At 39.3% G+C, this 19552-nt stretch overlaps 1 protein-coding gene across 10 annotated transcripts in view; it reads left to right on the forward strand.

Annotated features, from left to right (window-relative positions):
* Positions 1 to 3915: 3915 nt before the first annotated feature.
* fxr1 (FMR1 autosomal homolog 1) overlaps positions 3916 to 19552 on the forward strand; it is a 48332-nt gene continuing 32695 nt past the window's right edge. For all 10 annotated transcript variants that reach the window (XM_057841100.1, XM_057841105.1, XM_057841102.1 and 7 more), the window contains exons 1-5: positions 3916 to 4029; positions 15135 to 15187; positions 15265 to 15358; positions 15448 to 15519; positions 15680 to 15828. In XM_057841100.1, coding sequence (XP_057697083.1) covers positions 3979 to 4029; positions 15135 to 15187; positions 15265 to 15358; positions 15448 to 15519; positions 15680 to 15828 — 419 coding nt within the window. In that variant the 5' untranslated portion in view covers positions 3916 to 3978. The remainder of the gene's footprint in view (positions 4030 to 15134; positions 15188 to 15264; positions 15359 to 15447; positions 15520 to 15679; positions 15829 to 19552) is intronic.

A 19552-nucleotide genomic window follows, 5' to 3' on the forward strand; every position in this document is an offset into this window, starting at 1 on the left:
TGCAGTGCATATGTAATGGTTTTGGTGGTAGACTTCAATTCAAACCTTTGTTTTCAAAAACTACTCAAGACACATTTTTAAAATTTCCAGAATAAGTGTCTGGATTTTATAAGCAAATTTAAATTGCAGTATCCAAACACAGTTTAGTGTATTACAAAAGTGAGTACACCCCTCACATTTCTGCAGATATTTAAGTATATCTTTTCATGGGACAACACTGACAAAATGACACTTTGACTCAATGAAAAGTAGTCTGTGTGCAGCTTATATAATAGAGTTAATTGATTTTCCCCTCAAAATAATTCGAAATATAGCCATTAATATCTAAGCCCCAGGCAACAACAGAACCGATCAAAATGTCATGTGACTCGTTACAGGATTGCTGTAAGCATTGCTGCAGAGATTGAAGAGGTGGGAGGTCAGCCTCTTAGTGCCCAGACCATACGCCACATTCAACATCAAATTGTTGTGCATGGCTGTCATCCCAGGAGGAAGCCTTTTCTGAAGACGGTACACAAGAAAGCCCACAAACAGTTTGCTGAAGACATGTCAACAAAGCACATGGATTACAGGAACCATGTCCTATGGTCTGATGAGACGTGTGGGCTTTCTTGTGTACCACATCATACACATAAATACAAACTTGTTAATCATCTCTTAACTATCCAGGAATGTAAAAAAACAAACAGTTCTCCACATGCGCGTAATGTTAAAAATGGCCACGAATGCAGTGGTTCCAAAGTCAACACTACAAACTTTCGATAAAGGAATATTTACTTACGTTTGATCATGGACGGATATGGAGAAAAGTTCTCCTTCGACAAATCCTGCCATGTAGCGGCACACAACTCAAGTGCACGCCGCTCTCTCTCTCTTTCACCGTTCATGTCTTCGCCGTGTCTTTAGGCATTTTTTTCTGCCATATTCATGTTGCACGTGTATGTTTATGATGTAACTTGTTTATTTAGCACATTTGGATAACATTGAAAGTAATACTGAGTGTAAAATGCTTATTCACCACCACTAACGCTTCAGGAGAAAAATATTATAATAGGTGAAAAATGTGACAGAACCTGCGTGCGTGTGTTTGTGTGTGTGTGTGTGTGTGGGGGGGGGGGGGGTTAAGTCGTCAGCCAAACTTGCGTTTGAGGGGGAAAAAAGGACTGGGCCATTGAGGAAGTCAAAAAGGGGTTAATGTAAGTCTGAAGATTTTAAAAGTACTGTAATTCACTTAATAATGATTGTTACGGTGGAGAGTGCTTTCTGCCACTTGTTTATTAATCTCTTTTGTCTTTTTTTTCCCCTTTAGGCTGGCACAGAGGTAGGGACTTTAGTTGGACACCTGCAGGTATACATCGTGTCTCCCACCTCACGTAGGTACTAACTCTGTATTAGTCCATTAGATAGAGCGGCAACACCACCCATGTATTTTGGGGTACACTAGGTGCCTGCCACAGTAGTGATTTAGTTTGGGGGTTATTTTGGGTTCTAGGTTTAGCTTGGGGTTTTTGGAACTGTTTATTTGGTGTTTGCTGCATAGTGCAGGGGGTTGGGTAAATGTTTGTGTGCTCTGTGTCCATTGCCTTTTCTTTCTGTTAAATAAACTTTTTATTTGCAGTTTTGATTCGTCACTGCCTCCTTTCACACCTGCCGTCTTATGTTACGCTCGTGGCCCCTGACCACCAGGGGTACTCGTAACAATGATAGGGTTAATTCTATCCTTACAACATGGGAAGACAATCTAAATTAGCAATATAATTGAAGTCATATATAATGCAAATAAGGTTGCTTAAAAGCTGGTGGGACCAATTTGAGGATCCTGAAAAGTTGGTAGTGTTATGTCCCTACCGTCCCTATGCATACCTACGCCCTTTGGGTCCATGAAATCCTTGAACATACTTGGATTTTATTGTGGTGTTTTCAATATTTAAATTTTGCTTGAATTTTGCGTAAAGTCCTGGAAAATGTTTGGAGGTGTTCTCAGTCTAAAAATATAGATTATTCTAATCGCCAGCTTCGTCAGGTTTCTAATCATGTATTCCATCAACCTGTGCAACACCACATGCCTAGTGTCCCCCGCAGTAAGTAAAAAAAGTGAAGGTAAAAAGGCTGAGGTTCAGTCTGTCAAGTAAGCCACGCGATGCATTCAGGTACACCACACAGACACATTCACCACATTAGAACCCTATTCGTTACATTATTACAGCCAGATATTATCATTACTATTATTCCTTTTTTTTCATAATTTGTTTTTCTCTGTGTAATTGCTATATGCAATAGTACCAGCATTATTTATTAAGGATTTCGTGTAGGTTTTTGGGCTGTGGGACAAATTGATGGAATTATTATGTATTCTTATAGGAAAATCCTGCTCGACATACAACCATTTTGATTTAAAAGGTCCTTGAATGAATTAACTTTGTATTTAGAGGTACTACTTTATTTTAATTTATTTTTAAATGAAAGTGCAATTCTGCATAGTTTGAAGAAACATGACAATTTTATTTTGTATTCGCATTTATTGATCTTTTGAAAGTGAGATCTTATCAAGCCTTTGTTTTACATATCCTAAAATTTATTCTGCAACGCATTAAATGTTCCTAATCCGATTTCTCGATTATTCGAGCTAACGTGATATATTGTTTACTAAAACAATCGATAGTTGCAGCCCTAGTAGAAATATCTAGGAATTCAAGAAAGTTGTGATTATTATTTCCTTTACGAGTGCATGTAAATTTTTTACCACAACTGTGAGAAGTAGGGATGGCTCGAGCGTTTACGTCACAGAATGGGGGATGACGTGAGATTTGACAACAGCGCAGCCATATTGGAAGCAGGTCTGGCTCGCGGGACATTAAACTTTAACGTTCGATAAAGAGACAAACTCGTTACTAAGGCGAAGAACGGATATGTGATCAAACTTAAGGATGTGAACAATGCTGACCCTTACGAGCAAGCCGAAGACAAATGGAGTAAAGATGTCGACGGGCTTCCACAATTACGCCAAATGGACATTCTGCTGTATTTGTTGTTTGGTGTATGTTACTAAACTCATCAGCGATTCTGAAATTAAATCGCAACAAAGCTACGAACAGTTTTGCTGCGGATGGGTGCAGGACCTGCACATTATGACCGTATCAAACGGCAACTCCATCGTTCTTGCAAAGGTAGGCTATGTATGTTTACTGTTTTCATTGCCATGAACCTGAACGCACCCCAAGTCTTGGACGACAAATAAACAGCGCAGAGTAGACTCGCTACGGCTGGTAGTTTCTTTTATTTATTCAAAGTAAGTAATGCACCGCTTTTGACCGTCAGTACCGGTAACAGCGTTGTAACGGCGGAAAAAATAATTCGTTAGATTACCCCGTAACTGAAAAAATAACGCCTTTATGTAACGGTGTTATTTATAACACCGTTATTCCCAACACTGCCCCTCATTGGGCTGAATAGTAAAACCGATGAGCCCATTTTCCCTCTGACGCCATCCACCTTTTGGGGACGCTAGAGCCCTATAATGGTAGGCGTGGCTAACCGGCAGATTAAAAAACTAATTTCTTGTCATCTGCGTTTTGCTAAATTGTTGTATATAGTCGAATCGTCTCAAAATACGATTCTAATTCACATAATAATGCTATTTAAGACTTTTTTCTCCTGTCGTACGCACTTTATTTAGATAGGACTCAAGAAACACAACTGTCTTTTTTCCCCCAAATGATCACGCCTACATGAGTATAGTCTATCATTACTTTAGTGTACACAAACGATTGATATTGCTATTGTGTGTTCTTGCAACCGCGTATGAGCTCAGAATTTACGTGACAAACATTTACTATCAGAACTGATGAATTTGCCATCGGTCGCTCTTTATTCACATAGAGGAGGTTCAGCGTCATAATAATAACAGATTCGCATGTACTCCCGATTGTTGGTACTTTAAGGAGCACCTGTTATCCCAGCATCCTTTGCGTGTCCAATATGGAAGAACTGGAGGTGGAGGTTCGAGGCTCCAACGGGGCATATTATAAGGTAATTGCCGGCTCCTTTTTCAATTATTGCGACGCAACAGTGCCTTGCGTTACAGAGCTTTAGCTGGGACATCGAGTCGGGATTTAGCGACAAGACCCAACCCCTAAATTTTCGCTAGTAAGCCGCTTTAGCCTCGCTAGCTACAATTAGCTAGCTAAGCTAGCAATGCCGCCGAATTTTCGCAACTTCTTCGGCATCTTATCTTGGCCAAAGCTCAAGAATCGTAACCTTAGTGGACAGTATCACTGTACTTGATCTCTATAAGCATGTTTTAAATATGTTATTTATTTGTTGTGTTAGCAACCCAACTTAAACGCTGACATCAAAGCATGAAGTCACAGAGGAGAGTTTGGTGTTTAACCGTGATACATGCGGCTAACGGAAGCATTGTCATTTATACTCTCGTGTATTATAGTCGCACCTACTGTGCATACTATAATCAGGAAAGTATGGATTACAACTTGGTTTCAGAATAACGTTGAAGCAGCCGTCTCTTATTTGACAAACGTCGAAGCTATTTTTTTTTTACGCGTGAGCCAGTTGCTCCTTGTCAGTCATGAGCAGCTGACGGAAGAGGGGATGGCCTCGTTGATACCGAAACCTTCAATGCTATTTCTAGACTAGGTGCTTGTGTAAAATTGCCGTCAGTCTCTCACTTTCATGGCAACCTAACATTTCTGCTCCATTCGATTATATTTGATCTTCGTCGTTTCTTGTATCTTGCCTCCTCGCTATATTCACTGTTCAAAATAATTCACAATTAAGTCTAAACATGCATGTGTTAAGACTGAGTAGCCAAAAAGTGTAGATTTGATTAGGAATTAATGACTGGCCACACAATAGGGGTGTGACAATACATCTAAAAAGCGATGTATTGCCCAAAAGGTAATGGATATGCTCCCACCAAGAATTGATACATCTTTTGAAAAAGGTGTCACAGTTGAGGCAAGGCCGGCCCAACCTATACGCAAACTATGCAGCTGCTTAGGGCCCCTTACCACTAAGAGCCCCCAATCTGGCAACCTCATTTTATACGTTGTTAATAGAGCATCGTGAATCATGTGTCGCAGATTGCCGTTTATCGGTGCAAACATCCATTTTCTTTTCATTACAATCTGGCAACCTGGGGAGTGACGTTGAACCTGCTTTGCAATGATTGGTGCTCAAACTTGCTTGGAAAATAGATGCACGAATATGTCGAAGAGAATTTATCCTTCTGGTGCAGAGAAACGAAAAATCTGATTAATATACAAAATATGGACGTATGGGTTGGATTGCATGTATGGGTTTCACAGTACACTGTGATGAAAAATATGGGCCCCTTGGCATTATTTTGCTTAGGGCCCCAAATGGCCTTGGCCAGCCCTGAGTTGAGGAAAAAAAGAAACCAACCGTTGCCATGAAAATCTTCCATTAAAATAACATACCTGTCAACCCGAGCCCGTTGGCAATCTTACAAATAGTCTATATAGCGTGCAATAGGAAACAAAAATAAAACTCAATTTTAAAAAAATAATATGAATTCATTGGTAATATTGTCACATATAACCTGGTGCAATTAAAGAACAATCAATATCTTCAGCTACATCATGATTAACAGTGACTTTTGTTATATATATATATATATATATATAGCATTTTTGGCAATTTCTATTAGGAGTGGGAACCTCTTAGTACCTCATGATATGATACGATTTGCGATACAAAGCTCACGATAACGATGATCCGACGATGTAACGCTACAACGATTATCGATACATTGGTACATTGGTCTAGGATTTTCTACAAACAACTAATAAACAGAAAAACAAGTGTCTGCTGTGAATTGGAATGAGTTTATCACTGGTAAGCATCCAATGAACTGGGAGGGTTCATTCGCTGCCATCCCTCCCACTTCAAATGGATTGAACGTCTATGGCCGTCAGTGGCAGCCAGTGCGGCAATGAGGTAATTTTGGGCCATTTAAGGTAATTTACCTGTTGATTTTCATTGACTTCCTGTTGATTTTGGTGTATTTTATGGGTCACTTCCTGTTTGAGTCACAGAACAGGAAGTGACCGGGGACTCACCCAAACGAACAGGCAGTGACTCAAACGCAACAGGAAATGACCTGTAAATGCCTTAAAATGAACAGCAAGTGACATGTAAATGCCCCGAAAATCAGACCGAATGACTGTGAATGCTCTAGTTTTGAATGAATGCATTTTCTCAGTCTAAATGGATTGGGCGTCGAGCACCGTCAATAGCAGCCTTAGAGTTGACTGAGACACTGTTATAGTGGAAGACTTTGGTAGCAACTTGATGTTTTTTTTTTTTTTTTTTTTTGTTAAAACATTGACACCTTTTTAAAACGATATTTCGATTCTTGATAGGAGCATATCGATAACTTTTTGGGATAGAAAGTATCACAGTATATATTGCCATTTCGATATTTTGTCACACCCCTAATTTCTATCTTGTCTTTTGATGACTACACTTCAGCTCGCAATTCAGTTTGACTTGAAGGTAGTTTGTTAGTGTGTCCAATTATAAATTAAAAAGGTAAATTGATAAAATTAACTTACCGATGCAATCTTTGAGTCAGGGAACATTTCTTTTGCTAATTCTAAGAAGTGATCAGCAATAATTGCAGGCAAATTGTGTATGGCAACAAATTGGCAGAATAAAATCTTTGCTTTCGTCACAGCATAGCTATTCATTCTGCAGACTGCATCTTTATGACCAGTGTTGTTAATCTTACTTTTAAAAAGTAATTAGTTACAAATCACTTCTCCCAAAAAGTAATTGAGTTAGTAACTCAAGTTACTTGAATGTAAGAGTAATTAGTTACTTGCCAAAGTAACTGGTGTTACCGTTCATGTTGTTTTCATTAAAACCCCCCCCCCCCAAAAAAACAGTAACCTTTGCTATGTTTGAAAGTCATTTAATGTTTTGAATCAACCATTAAAGTTGTTAAAATTGCTCCCGTTTTTGCATTAGTTCCCTTCTGTCTATTTTCGACATTTGAAAGTGTTAAAACTGGTTCATTATTTAAAGATTTATTCAAGTGAAGATTTTGCCGATTTAGGAATATTTTAGACCAAAAGTCAATAGGAAAATTCACTACAACAGAGCCTTTCAGAGAATTCTACTGCTTTAAGATGGCGGCTGTTTACAAACGCCGCCGAGTCATTTCGCATCAAGGTCTATATGCATGTGATATCTAGTGTAGCATCAAGTGGGCATAGATTGTAGGCTGTCGACTACAGTCAGGAAATATTGGAGCCACCTAGCCTAGCATCGCGTTTGCAACAGCGTCACAACACTCTTCCCACTCCTGTTCCTCTCTCTCTACGTGTCTCTGACTTTTCTCTCGTCATTCAACCAACGTAGTAACGCACATTGTCCCGTTGCCGAAACGGTGACAAAATCCGAACCGAGAAAAAAAAAAACGTAATGCATGAAAAACGTACAGATTTTGAAAGTACGACGTACACATTTTAAAATCAGTGCTCACACAATACGCCGAAACCGTTCAACTTGACAGGTATGGAATAGTGTGCACGTTTGCTCGCTGGCTGCTGTTGATGGTGCTAGACATCTCATGGAAATGACATGAAATGCCCCAAAATTACCTCATTGCCAGGCATTTGCTGCCACTGACGGTCGTCACCAGTAGATGTCCAATCCAGTTTAAATGGATTGGACGTTCTACAAGTGATGGTAATTCTAAGTCACAGCACAAGGATGGAAAATAGCTTGTTTTTCTTTTTATTATTGAATATTATAGAATTGATTTCCTGACCCATGTATTGTTAATTGTTGTATCGCCATATTGTGAGATAGATATCGTAAGCCTTTTATCACAAATTGTATCGTATTCTGAGGTACCCTGATGTTCCCATCCCTAATCCACATGAGCAAGAGCAATTGGCTTCATGCTTGTTGTAACATAAATGAATGTTTTACGTTTTCAGTAGGCATGGAACGATGTCCGAGTCTGTAGATATGATAACTTTAAGCAAAAATATTGCTGTATCGCTGTTTTTATATATTTGGATTAATAAATGGAAAACCTATTTTTTCATGACTGAAAAAAGGTTTGATTTTGAACAAAACAAAAATACTTGTTACTAGGCGTGGGAACCTCTTGGTACCTCAGGATACGACACGATTTTCGATACAAAGCTCACAATAACGCTAATATGGCGATACAACGATTATCGATACATTGGTCAGCAAATGATTCAATGATATTCTACAAACGACTAATACACAGAAAAACAAGCTTCTGCTGTGAATTGAAATGAGTTTATCACTAGTAGACGTCCAGTCCATTTGAACTGGGAGGGTGGCAGCGAATGAACATTCGGTCATGGCAGTCAGTGGCAGCCAATGCCTGCCAATGAGGTAATTTTGGGCCATTTAAGGTCATTTACCTGTTGATTTTCAGTTACTTCCTGTTGATTTTGGGGTATTTTTGGGGTCACTTCTTCTCTTGGGTACAAGATTTATTAGTTCAAGCAGAGTAAAATGATACATATCCACGGTACAAGAAAGTCGTTTCCGTGTCCACCGATTGGTAAGAAAAAGCTGTTCGTACGAGTGACGTGTGGGCGCTCCCGTTAGGGGGGACATTTCACGCGTAATGACTTTATCTGTGCTGTTTCGGCTGATGAATATACGCCATTACGGTTGCCGAAAGTTTGATAAATGAGCTTTTTTTTCAAGTTTCGTGAGCTCTGGGACACTTGAAAAATGACTCTTATACCTCTCCTTGCTAAGTCAATGGTACCTCGATGTGCGTTTGTGTGGAAATGTAGTTCACGAACAATGGAAAAAAAAATTATTCACCTTCTCACCGAATCTAGTAAAACTCTTTACACGGATATTAGAATCCCCCTCCCCCCACCTCTTGAAATGGGTCCGTTGACAGAAGGACTGTTAATTTAGTACTTAAAAGGGCCAAATAAAAGGGAAAAAAAAGGACTACGACGGTGGTCCGCAACCCGCGACTGTAGGGCCGCGTGCGGCTTTTTAGCGCTGCTCCGGAGCTTTTTTTCTTTTTTTTTGAAATGGAAAAAGATGGGAGAGGGAAATATATTTTTTGTCTTAATAGGATTTCTAGGAGGACAAACATGACACAAACATTCTTTCAATTCATTAATATTGTAATGAAGTTAAACTTGTAGTGGCATCGTACAAGAGTAGTCACGTGGTGCGCCATTCTCTATAGCAGTACTTCTCAAATAGTGGGGCGCGCCCCCCTGGGGGGGCGCAGAGCAATGCCAGGGGGGGCGCATGTGACCTCGGGGAACATGTTTTTTTTGTTTTTTTTGCCGTACTGGAATAAAGTGTACTTGCACATCCACTCAGTAGGTGGCAGTGGCGCTCTCATTTTCAGAGTGCGCGCAGTATTTTTGAACTAAGGAAGAGCACTCAGCACACACAGACAACAGATATGAAGAGCAGTGTGCCACCGCCGTTTTCGAAAGCCGTTTTCCGACCGGACTCATTCACGCAGCGACCCACTGTCTTGTCCGGTTCTCACGTCGCCGCCCGAGAAGTGCCATTTTCGGCTTGGGATCGTCACGACGACCGCCCTCACCTACGGTTCTACCTCGGCCGCCGTGAACGCGCTTTTTTCGTGCCGTTTGCCTTTTAGCTTTGACTTTTAATACAGTGGGTGATGATGAAAGACTACTGTTTACTGTGTCTAAAAATAATTATAGCAGACAGCCAGAAGCCAAATCAATTAAGACGCCACTTAAAGACATTAGACCTCAATCTCATTTTTAAGCCGCTTGATTTTTTCAGTGAAAACGTGCCGAATATTGCCAACAATCGTCCTGCTTTGTCAGTGTTACATCAGTAAACCAGTGAGCATTGTTAGCATGCTCATTGCAAAATAACTCCACACCATTGCAAAGGAGGTAAATACTGTGAGCAGCAAAAATAAAAACTGTCCTGTCCAAGGACACTTTTTTTTTTTTCTTTTATTCAGTTTTGTTTTTTCGGTCAAATTTTTTGGCATATTGTCCTCATGAGTGAATGTTTCTAATCAATTTTAATTTGTTATTTACTGATTTTATTACATTTTATTGTTCTGTATCAAATGGTCAAAAATGTACCTTGAGTGTATTTTTTAGTTTGGATGTGATTTTTTTTTTTTTTTAAATTCAGGCAAATTGATGCACGTCAAGTCTTCTCTGTTACAAACAAAACAATGTTAATAAAGTTATACTTTATTATAAGTTGATGTTACTTTTTTTCTTTATTAGAAAAAAAGGACACAATGTTAGGCAGATGCATATTTATAATAGTAATTTTATAGACAAATGATACTATTTACAGTGGCGGCAGAGAGTTTGGGGGGGGCGCGAAACATTTACGTCTTCTTTGGGGGGCGTGACAGAAAATAATTGAGAAGCACTGCTCTATAGGATCCACTGCAGGGAAAATAAACATTTAATCATGAAGGCTAATTATGTATTTCTAGCCAACTTAGTCATTTCGATAGCAGGCTAATATAGCTAGTATCGATACATATAGCCAGTGTTGCTATCATTATAAGGCTTATACAAGGCTTTTAATTTTTTGCTCAGTTTTTATTTATGTTTTGGTCAAATATGGCTCTTTCAACATTTTGGGTTGCTGAACCCTGAGTCCCTACAAGATGCAAGTTGTACTATTGCTACGAGAGAAAAAAAGTCGTATTATTACGTAGGGTAACGTACCTGTAATCAGCGTCGCATTTTACGTACACGTACCGTGGCTGAGAGCTACGACATTAGCCTAGCTAATGAAATATTTCAAATATATCTTTGTTATGGTTCTTATTGGGGGGGCAAAAAAATAATAATTAAAAAAATTGCCGTGGCACGACATGGTGAGGCTGTCAGACTCCGATGCAGCCCACTTAAAAAAATTCTAGGGGAAACACTGTTATACTACAAGACATTTTTCTGAAACACACAGTACCTGGCCAAGCGCCGGAAGGGGGGGGGGGGGGGACCACTCAATAAAAAGTCGAAGAGTTGAGGGAAAGCAAAATCCAATATGAAAAGAAAAAGATTAGAAAGTTTCAGGCCTTGTTGCGAGACCGCCGGAATGGACTCAGCTACGATGAGACAAAAAACTAGGTCTACTGTGAGGTGTGCAACTCAATGCCCACATATGTAGACAAGTAAGTTAAAAGAAAAGCTAACGAGTATGAAACCTATGGTATGACCATAACGTGGTAATTAATCCGCGTGACTACGGAGAAAATATTGTCATAACGAAATTCTAGCTTGAATTTTGTTAGCCAGTAGCTCTTTGACTTCCACATTGTCGCTACGGCAACCAAGACTTCGGGAGGGCGGTAAGGGGAAGACGGGAAAGCTTCGTCCAGGCTGTGCTCTCCCACGGGCCCGCCTCCTCCTGGAGCTCCCAATAAAAAATGTTGGGCAAACTGTAGAGATTATGAAATTGGAATAGGATTATTTACACTAAATTCATGTTTTTGCATTGTTTTGCTGCACTATTCATTAAATCTACAAAAAAAAAAAAAAAAAAAGAATTTTATTTAGGCAAATTGTTCTTGTAATTCCATTCTTGGAATTAAGAATTTGGGGGGGGGGGGGGGGAGGTTAAAGGGTCTGTGCATGAATGGTATTATGAAAATGTATAATCTTTCCATGATATTCTAAATTTTTGGAAAGCATTGTATATTGTGTATTATATCAGGGGTCCCCAACCTTTTTTGCATCACGGACCGGTGTGATAGGGGTCTTTTTTTCACGGACTGGTGTTCTGTCAAATTTTGCACACTTATAAAATTTTGCTCCTAAAGCTTTTGTGGCGGTGAAAAAAGGCCTCTTTTATATTCAGTTGGACTCTCAATGTTATCCAACCGTGCTGAAAAATTTACATCATAAACATACATATGCAACACGAAAATGGTGGAAATTAATGCTTAACGACACGGCAAAGTCGTTAAGTGAGAGAACTGCGTGCAGTTGTTGTGTGCAGCTAACATGGCAAACGTAAGTTAATATTCCGTTCTTTAAAGAAAGTTTGTAGTGTGTACTTTGGAACCGCTGCATTCGCGGTCATTTTCAACGTTACGCACATGCCAAATTTGTAAGAACACCGGCAACGTGCAGCAGAAAAATACAGCGAAATGAGCAAATATAAAATAACATTTGTTTTTAGCCCCGTTGTGTTAAGTGCAGGGAAAATACAACTCACCCGCTGAATCAGTGGGCGGCCTGAGCTTGTTTCGTTGAGACGAGATGGTCCCGACATGGGAGAGTGTGAAAAGCCCGCTTCACAAAGATACGATGTTGGAAATTGTAGCACAGTTTTCAGTGCTCTGCTAGCGATGTAAGGATATTCCGAAAGGACTTTAATCCACAACCTCGGTAGAGTTGTTGTCTCAAATGTACGTTTAAGGTCGCCGTTAAAGATGTCCCGATCGATCGGGTCCGATCACGTCATTTTCAAAGTATCGGAATCGGCAAAAAAATATCGGACATGCCTTTTTATAATATATATGTATTTTTTATTTAAATCGTTTTCTAATTGTATTTAACGTTAGACAAAATGTCTTACACTCATCCAGAGTAGTTTTGGCCTAAAGAAGGGCTATTAAAATTTATTGCGTTAACGGCGGTAATTAATTTTTTTTAATTAATCACGTTAAATAATTAACACATGCGCTGCATGACCCACTCACGCAATGTCGCGTTCAATCTATAAAGGCGCCGATTTACCTATATATATAGAGCTTAAAGGCAGCGTACAATGAGTAGAGAGAATTTTGATCGCCTTTGGAGCCTTTTTTTATTTAGCTAAAGCCTTGCAATCCCTCTCTCAATTAATTAAAAATATCGTGGGAGGCAATGTGGGGTAGAAAGGTAGTAGTTGATCATTTTCTTAACACCCTATGTTCTTTACCAACGCAGAGAAGATATATCAATTGGTGCCCCTACGCACAGTCATGGTTGCACTTCCCATCATGCATTTGGGCAGAACTGTTAAGTGGCTGCAGTATCATTTACTGAAAGCTCAACAAATACGCTAGATGGCAATATTTAGTCACAATATACAAAGTCAAATTTATCCTTTAAGAATTACAAGTCTTTCTATCCGTGGATCCCTCTCACAGAAAGAATGTTAATAATGTAAATGCCATCTTGAGGATTTATTGTCATAATAAACAAATACAGTACTTACAGTGGGGAGAACAAGTATTTCATACACAGTCAATGGGAAAACCCATTGGCAGTGTATCAAATACTTGTTCTCCCCACTGTATGTACTGTATGTTGAATGTATACATTCGTCAGTTTTATTCATTTTTTTCTTAATGCGTTGCCAAAATGTACATGATCGGGACATATTATCGGGAATGATTGGAATTGAATCAGGAACAAAAAAAAAAGCAGTCGGATTGGGAAATATCGGGATCGGCAGATACTCAAACTAAAATGATCGGATCGGGAGCAAAAAACATGATCGGAACAACCCTAGTCGCCGTGATTTGCGATCTCTACAAGCTGATATTCGTCTTGCACAGACATGCGCGAATCACTCGGTTTATTCACATACGGGTCACGAATCCACTCCTTCGCAGTTCGTGGGTCTTTAGTGATTGGTGACTTTAGTGATAATTTTGTTTTCTTCGAGCTTGTATGCTCATCTTCTGGCTCGTTGGGTGCCGTTTTCCCTGTAAAATATCTGTCCAAAGACGTCTGTTTTTCAGTCATTCTAGTGTGGTGGCTAATTATTTCCACGAACAAATGGGATGCGCCCGCCCTACGTCATACGTCATGATCGAGGACAAGCGCACATAGATATGGCGGAAAACACAGACAAGACTGAAAAAGCAGTTTCTGCTCTTGCAATCCTCTTTAAAAGAAACTGCTGTATTTTAAGCCAAAACAACTGTTGTTTGATAAAATAATATGCCTATATGCTGCCATAGCAGATTCATGGCGCACTAAGCCTCCGAACTATTTTTAATTTGTCCGTTTTACCCTGAAAACCCCCATTAACAGACATCGCGCAACCGCTTATGTTTCAACCTAGCCATAAAAAGAAGGTAAGTAATTATATTTATTATTCAAAATGTCTGTCATTTTTAGCTTACAATCATTAATTGATGTCCAAATTTTAGTTAAAAAAAAAAAAAAAAAGATAAAAAATTATACACTCGCATATTTTAATCTTTTAAACGAATTACGTCACAATGAAAAATTTGGCGTCTGTAAAAAAGTCACGGATATCTACCTCATCACTATCGCTTAATTGTTTGTTATTGTCGCATTTTCCCCGATATGTTACATGATAATCGATCCAAACAAAAAAAAAATTGAAAAATAACGTTTAAAAGGGTAACTATATGAAAAAGAAAATCTCAACCACTCTTTGTTGTCTGCGATTTCTGCATCGCGACCCTTTTTATATAACCATGTTTCACCCATTAAAAAAAAAAAAAAAAAGAATCCGGCTGTGGCCATTCACAGCTGTGTCTTAACACTCGGTGATACATGCTACTGGGAGTTTTTGGATCGAAACAAGGTAAGTACGCGATAATATCTCGTTAAAATCGTGGCGTCCTCAATTCTGCTCTCGCGTGTTCTCTCCTCCAATTAGGGTTTTGCTGTTAAATTTCTTTTTTTTTTTTTTGAAAAATGCCTTTCTGTTTAAAATTTTTGTTCCCTCAGAAAATTGAGATTTTAAGCTTTCCAATGATGTATCACACATGCATTTCAGGCAATTTTGAAAGTTGGCCAAATTGAGGGTCTCAGAGCGGAACTTCAAGTCACCTGAATGTTTTCCGCCATATACAAAACAATCAATGGATTTCAATGACGACATTCTATTCTGTAGTATTATATCTAGAGTAGACATGGATATTGGTATGTTAAGGGGCAAACGCCAAAGTCAATTTGGCCAGAATGCATTCGCTAATAAGTTATTATTTCTGTGCGGCCCGGTAGCAAATGCGCCACGGACCGGGCCCGCAGTTGAGGACCCCTGTATTATTTACACACAATGAACAACCTAAACCAGCATGCGAAACGTTTAATTCCTCTCTTTTTAAAAAAAAATTTTTTTTATTTTTTTTTATTTTAAAGGGCTTAGTCAAAGACATCCACAATGACTCCCTCACCATTGCCTTTGAGAACAAGTGAGTTTCGGCTGCAAAATCTGTTTTTAAAAGAAATGCACCATTGTCAAGAATCATCCTAATGGTTTCATTTTCAGTTGGCAACCAGAACGCCAGGTGCCCTTCAGTGATGTCAGGATGCCACCTCCTGCTGATGCCAAGAAAGAGATTAGAGAGGGTGAGGAGGTGGAGGTATGAGAGACTCGCCGGTATTTAGTGTTTCTTCCAACTTCTTCTGGTTGTGTGTGTATTAATCATATTTTTTTTTATGGCGCTGGTAGATCCTTTCCCGGGCTAACGAGCTGGAACCTTGTGGCTGGTGGCTAGCTAAAGTCTGCATGACGAAAGGAGATGTGAGTTTTTCCTTACTGCACCATATACTGTATGTAATGATACTTACTGCATTAGACATGCTTTGCGTGGTAGCCAAAAAAAACACACACACACAATGATTGACTGAATAAAATATGGCCAAATTGTTTTGCTGTCTTAACTTTTTCTTCTTCTTTCCAGTTCTTTGTTATTGAGTATGCTGCTTGTGATGCCACCTACAATGAGATTGTCACCTTTGAGCGCTTGCGCCCAGTCAACACCAACAAGGCAATCACTAATAATTACTTTCACAAGTGCAGTATCACTATTCCTCAGGATCTTCAAGAAGCGTAAGTACATGTACCCCTGGCCAAATGTTTCATGAATGTAAAGGAAGGCTAGGAGATATTCTTTATCAATGAAGATTTTTTTGATTTTTGTAAAACATGTTGATGACATTTAACTTAATGATGTAATACCAGAAACAGCTCCATAACCGAATGCGCACTCAATGCACTTTACAATCTGTCATCCCCATAGGGCTGCAGCTATCGATCATTTTAGTAGTTGATTAATCTATCAACCAGTTAGTTCGAATAATACAGTAATCACATTAGGAACATTTAATGCTTAGCAGAATAAATTTTAGGAGATGTAAAACAAAGGCCTGCTAAGATTGCACTTTCAAATGTGCACTAAATCTGAATACATAATAAAATTCCCATGTTAAAATAGCCTCAAATAGTATAAAAAATAAATAAATGAGGATCTAAGTACAACAAAAGAACAATTGGCTAACTCTCTATCTTAAAGAGCATACGACAGGAGAAAAGTCTTAAATGGCATTATTATGTGAATTAGAATCATATTTTGAGACGATTCGACTATATACAACAATTTAGCAAAGCGCATATGGCGAGAAATTAGTCTTTTAATCTGCCGTTAGCCACGCCTCCCATTATAGGGCTTTAGCGTCCCCAACAGGTGGATGACTCAGTGGTAGACTGGGCTCATCGGTTTTACTATTCAGCCCATTGAGGGGGAATTATTCAGAACGAGGAAAACGAGACGAAGAGAGCCGCAAAATGTCATTTTTTCAGTCGCTCTACTCCAATATTTTTACAGGATATTCTTTTTAATCCAAGTACTTTTCCCCAATAGCTATATAAATGGCTTGAGAAGGACCAGTCAGCCCGTCGAGGGGGAACTATTCACAACGAGGAAAACGCGACGAAGAGAGCTGCAAAATGTCAATTGTTTGTCTCCTTACTTCAGTATTTTTACAGGATATTCTTTTTATCCAAGTATTTTCCCCAATTGCTAAATAAATGGCATGGTCATGACAAATAACAGTCTTGTGCTAAATGGAATATGAAATAATTAAAAGCGCATTTATTCAGGACGACATGGCAAAATTACTCCATAACGGTCAAAACTGTCGACTTCACCTTTACTGTCGCACCTCCCGAACGATATTTTATGACACCTAAATCGGACATATGTCATTTCCCTTCCCTGGCTTCGGAGAATGTAAACAAACCAAAAGGCGTGACAGCTAGCCGACATGCTAACCTGAACTGAGTGATGTTTCAAAGTCTTAGAAGCAGAAAATCACACATAACTAGCCTGGATTTATTGACATGACGACTGGGTTGTCGATTGTCTTCGCGGATCGGCAAACCGCCCGGCGGAGAGCAATTTACAGTTCGTTCCCCGGAGGAGGGCGGCTGCAGTTGTTGTGCAGCTAACGTGCTGCTAATGAGCATGAGGAGAGCTTTTTACATGCCTATCAATGATCAAACGCAAGTAGTCCTTTATTTAAAGAAAATTTGTAGTGTTTACTTTGTAATCGCTGTATTAATATTTGACATAATACAAAACAAGATGTTTACTCACTTCCTCATAAGTCCAATGGTCCCACAGTAAATATCCACGGTGAATGGGAACCTTTTGAAACTCCAAAAAGGCGCATTCGCCTCTCCGTCATCCAGAATGATTTTTCTGCAGCCGTTTGGCTGGCGTGATGCGAAAAATAAACGTATTAATCCGCAAAATCAGCTAAATACTTCATCCTCATACACAACAGTACGCTGTATAGTGAAGAGGACGTCTTCTACCGTACACGTCAAAGCGCCGTCCTCCTCAATGCAAGACCGAAGCCGGAAGTCACTCATTTTCATGGCGCGGGATTAAAAAAACTAAATAAATATAGCGATCGGTTCCACACACATCCAAGCGGTCCATATCATTCAGGAGCTTAAAATACCGCGTGTATTATGAAATAAACATGCTTTTTCGTGTCACATGCACTTTAAATGTTATACAATGCTATTGTTTTTTTTGCATTGCTCTTAACAAATCGTTCAAACACTTACTCCTAAAAAAACTGCTAAATATACCTATAAACAAAATTACAATTGCATAGAAAAATGTTTTCGAACTCAAACAAAAATTCACCTTATGATGGTTTTAACAGGGAGGCTGTATTCAGTCATGTTAAATGAGTTATGCCATATTCACTGTTGCCACTAGAGGGAAGTGTATCCACCCAAATCAATAAACTAAAATACAGTGATCCCTCGCTACTTCGAGCTTCAAACTTCGCGCCCTCAGTCCAATGCGGGGTTTTTTTCAATAAGAAAAAAAAAAAAAAACGATGAGCTGTCCCGAGCCGATCGTGTAGTCTTACTCTCGCTCGCTCGCTCCCTCCCTCCCTCCCTCACCCTGCTCTTTGTTGGTCAGGCAGGCAGTGCGCATGCACTGGAGTTGCTTATTAAAGTTAACGATGTTTGACAGATGAATTTGTTTGATCTTGCCAGTCACGAACTTTAAGAGCGCAGCATGCGTCAATCGTTTAACTTTTTAAACAGTTGCTGTGGCAGCTCATTGTGTGTAAGCGAGTAGGGCTGGACGATATGGCCTTAAACATGTATCACGATAAATTGAGCAGATTTATCTCGATAACGATAAATGACGATAAATTTGCCCAAGCGGACTGTTATATAATTTGAAAATCTGAATCAATGCATGAAATACAGATTAACTATTTCTTGTTGATTTATTTACCAGCATTCAATTTGATATACTGTATTTAACAATTGTACATGCAGTCTAAACATTAAGTTTATAAAAATGTAAGCAATAAGAATTCAAGTATGAACATTTATAACAGCGTGTATGACTTGAACAATGTACATTGTCAAAATCAATATGCCTGTGCAAACATGTAATTGTAACCCAAATGACTTGCAGCTTGAACAGTACACTTCAAAAAGACAACTTATTGTTAATGGCTGCTGTGACATAATTATTAAATACAAGTGTTTACTTTATGGTTTAAGGGTTTTTTTCCCCCCAGTGCATTTTTTAATAAATGCACGCACAATAAAAATAGCTGGGGCCATTTCTCGGTCATTATAAGTTTTGCCGTTGGATTGTACTTTATGCTGAATGCTTTACCATCACAAAAGCTATCAGAGGAATCACACACAGACAGATACAAAATAACGCCACATAGTAATTGCTAGATGCAGTCCGTGCCCAATCCACTCATTAAGTTCAGCCGTTTCGACAAGGTTAGAGCCGCTATCCGACTCCATAACGTTCATTTGTAGCGTTAGCCGCTAGCTAGCGTTAGCCTGGCTACCAGTAGAAAGCACTGAAAGCACCATCTCCGGAAATCGTGAGAACAAAGGAGGACAGCGGGTGAAAGCCCGTCTGGATGCCACCAAGAGTCTACTAAATGTCGGTTGAAAGTTTGGTGAACCTCCCTTAAGCCACACTCCATCACGTTTTGCTTGGAGCGTTAGCTGCTAGCGTTAGCTTACCGGGCTTTTGTTTGATTGGCTTCCTGATGATCACGTGACTCCCTACGTAAGCACATTCACTGCTTTCTTAAAGGGGAATGAACATAGACGAACAACACAGAATCAAAGCGGGATGAAAAGACTATATTTTCTTGTTTTATTAATTTACCGAATTTACCGACATGGTCAAAATTATGTCGGTCATCCTTAAGAATTTCGGTGACGGTAAATTTTCGGTTTACCGCCCTGCTCTATAAGCGAGCAGCTC

This window comes from Corythoichthys intestinalis, chromosome 7 (assembly GCF_030265065.1).
Source record: "Corythoichthys intestinalis isolate RoL2023-P3 chromosome 7, ASM3026506v1, whole genome shotgun sequence".
In the NCBI taxonomy this organism is placed as follows: domain Eukaryota; kingdom Metazoa; phylum Chordata; class Actinopteri; order Syngnathiformes; family Syngnathidae; genus Corythoichthys; species Corythoichthys intestinalis.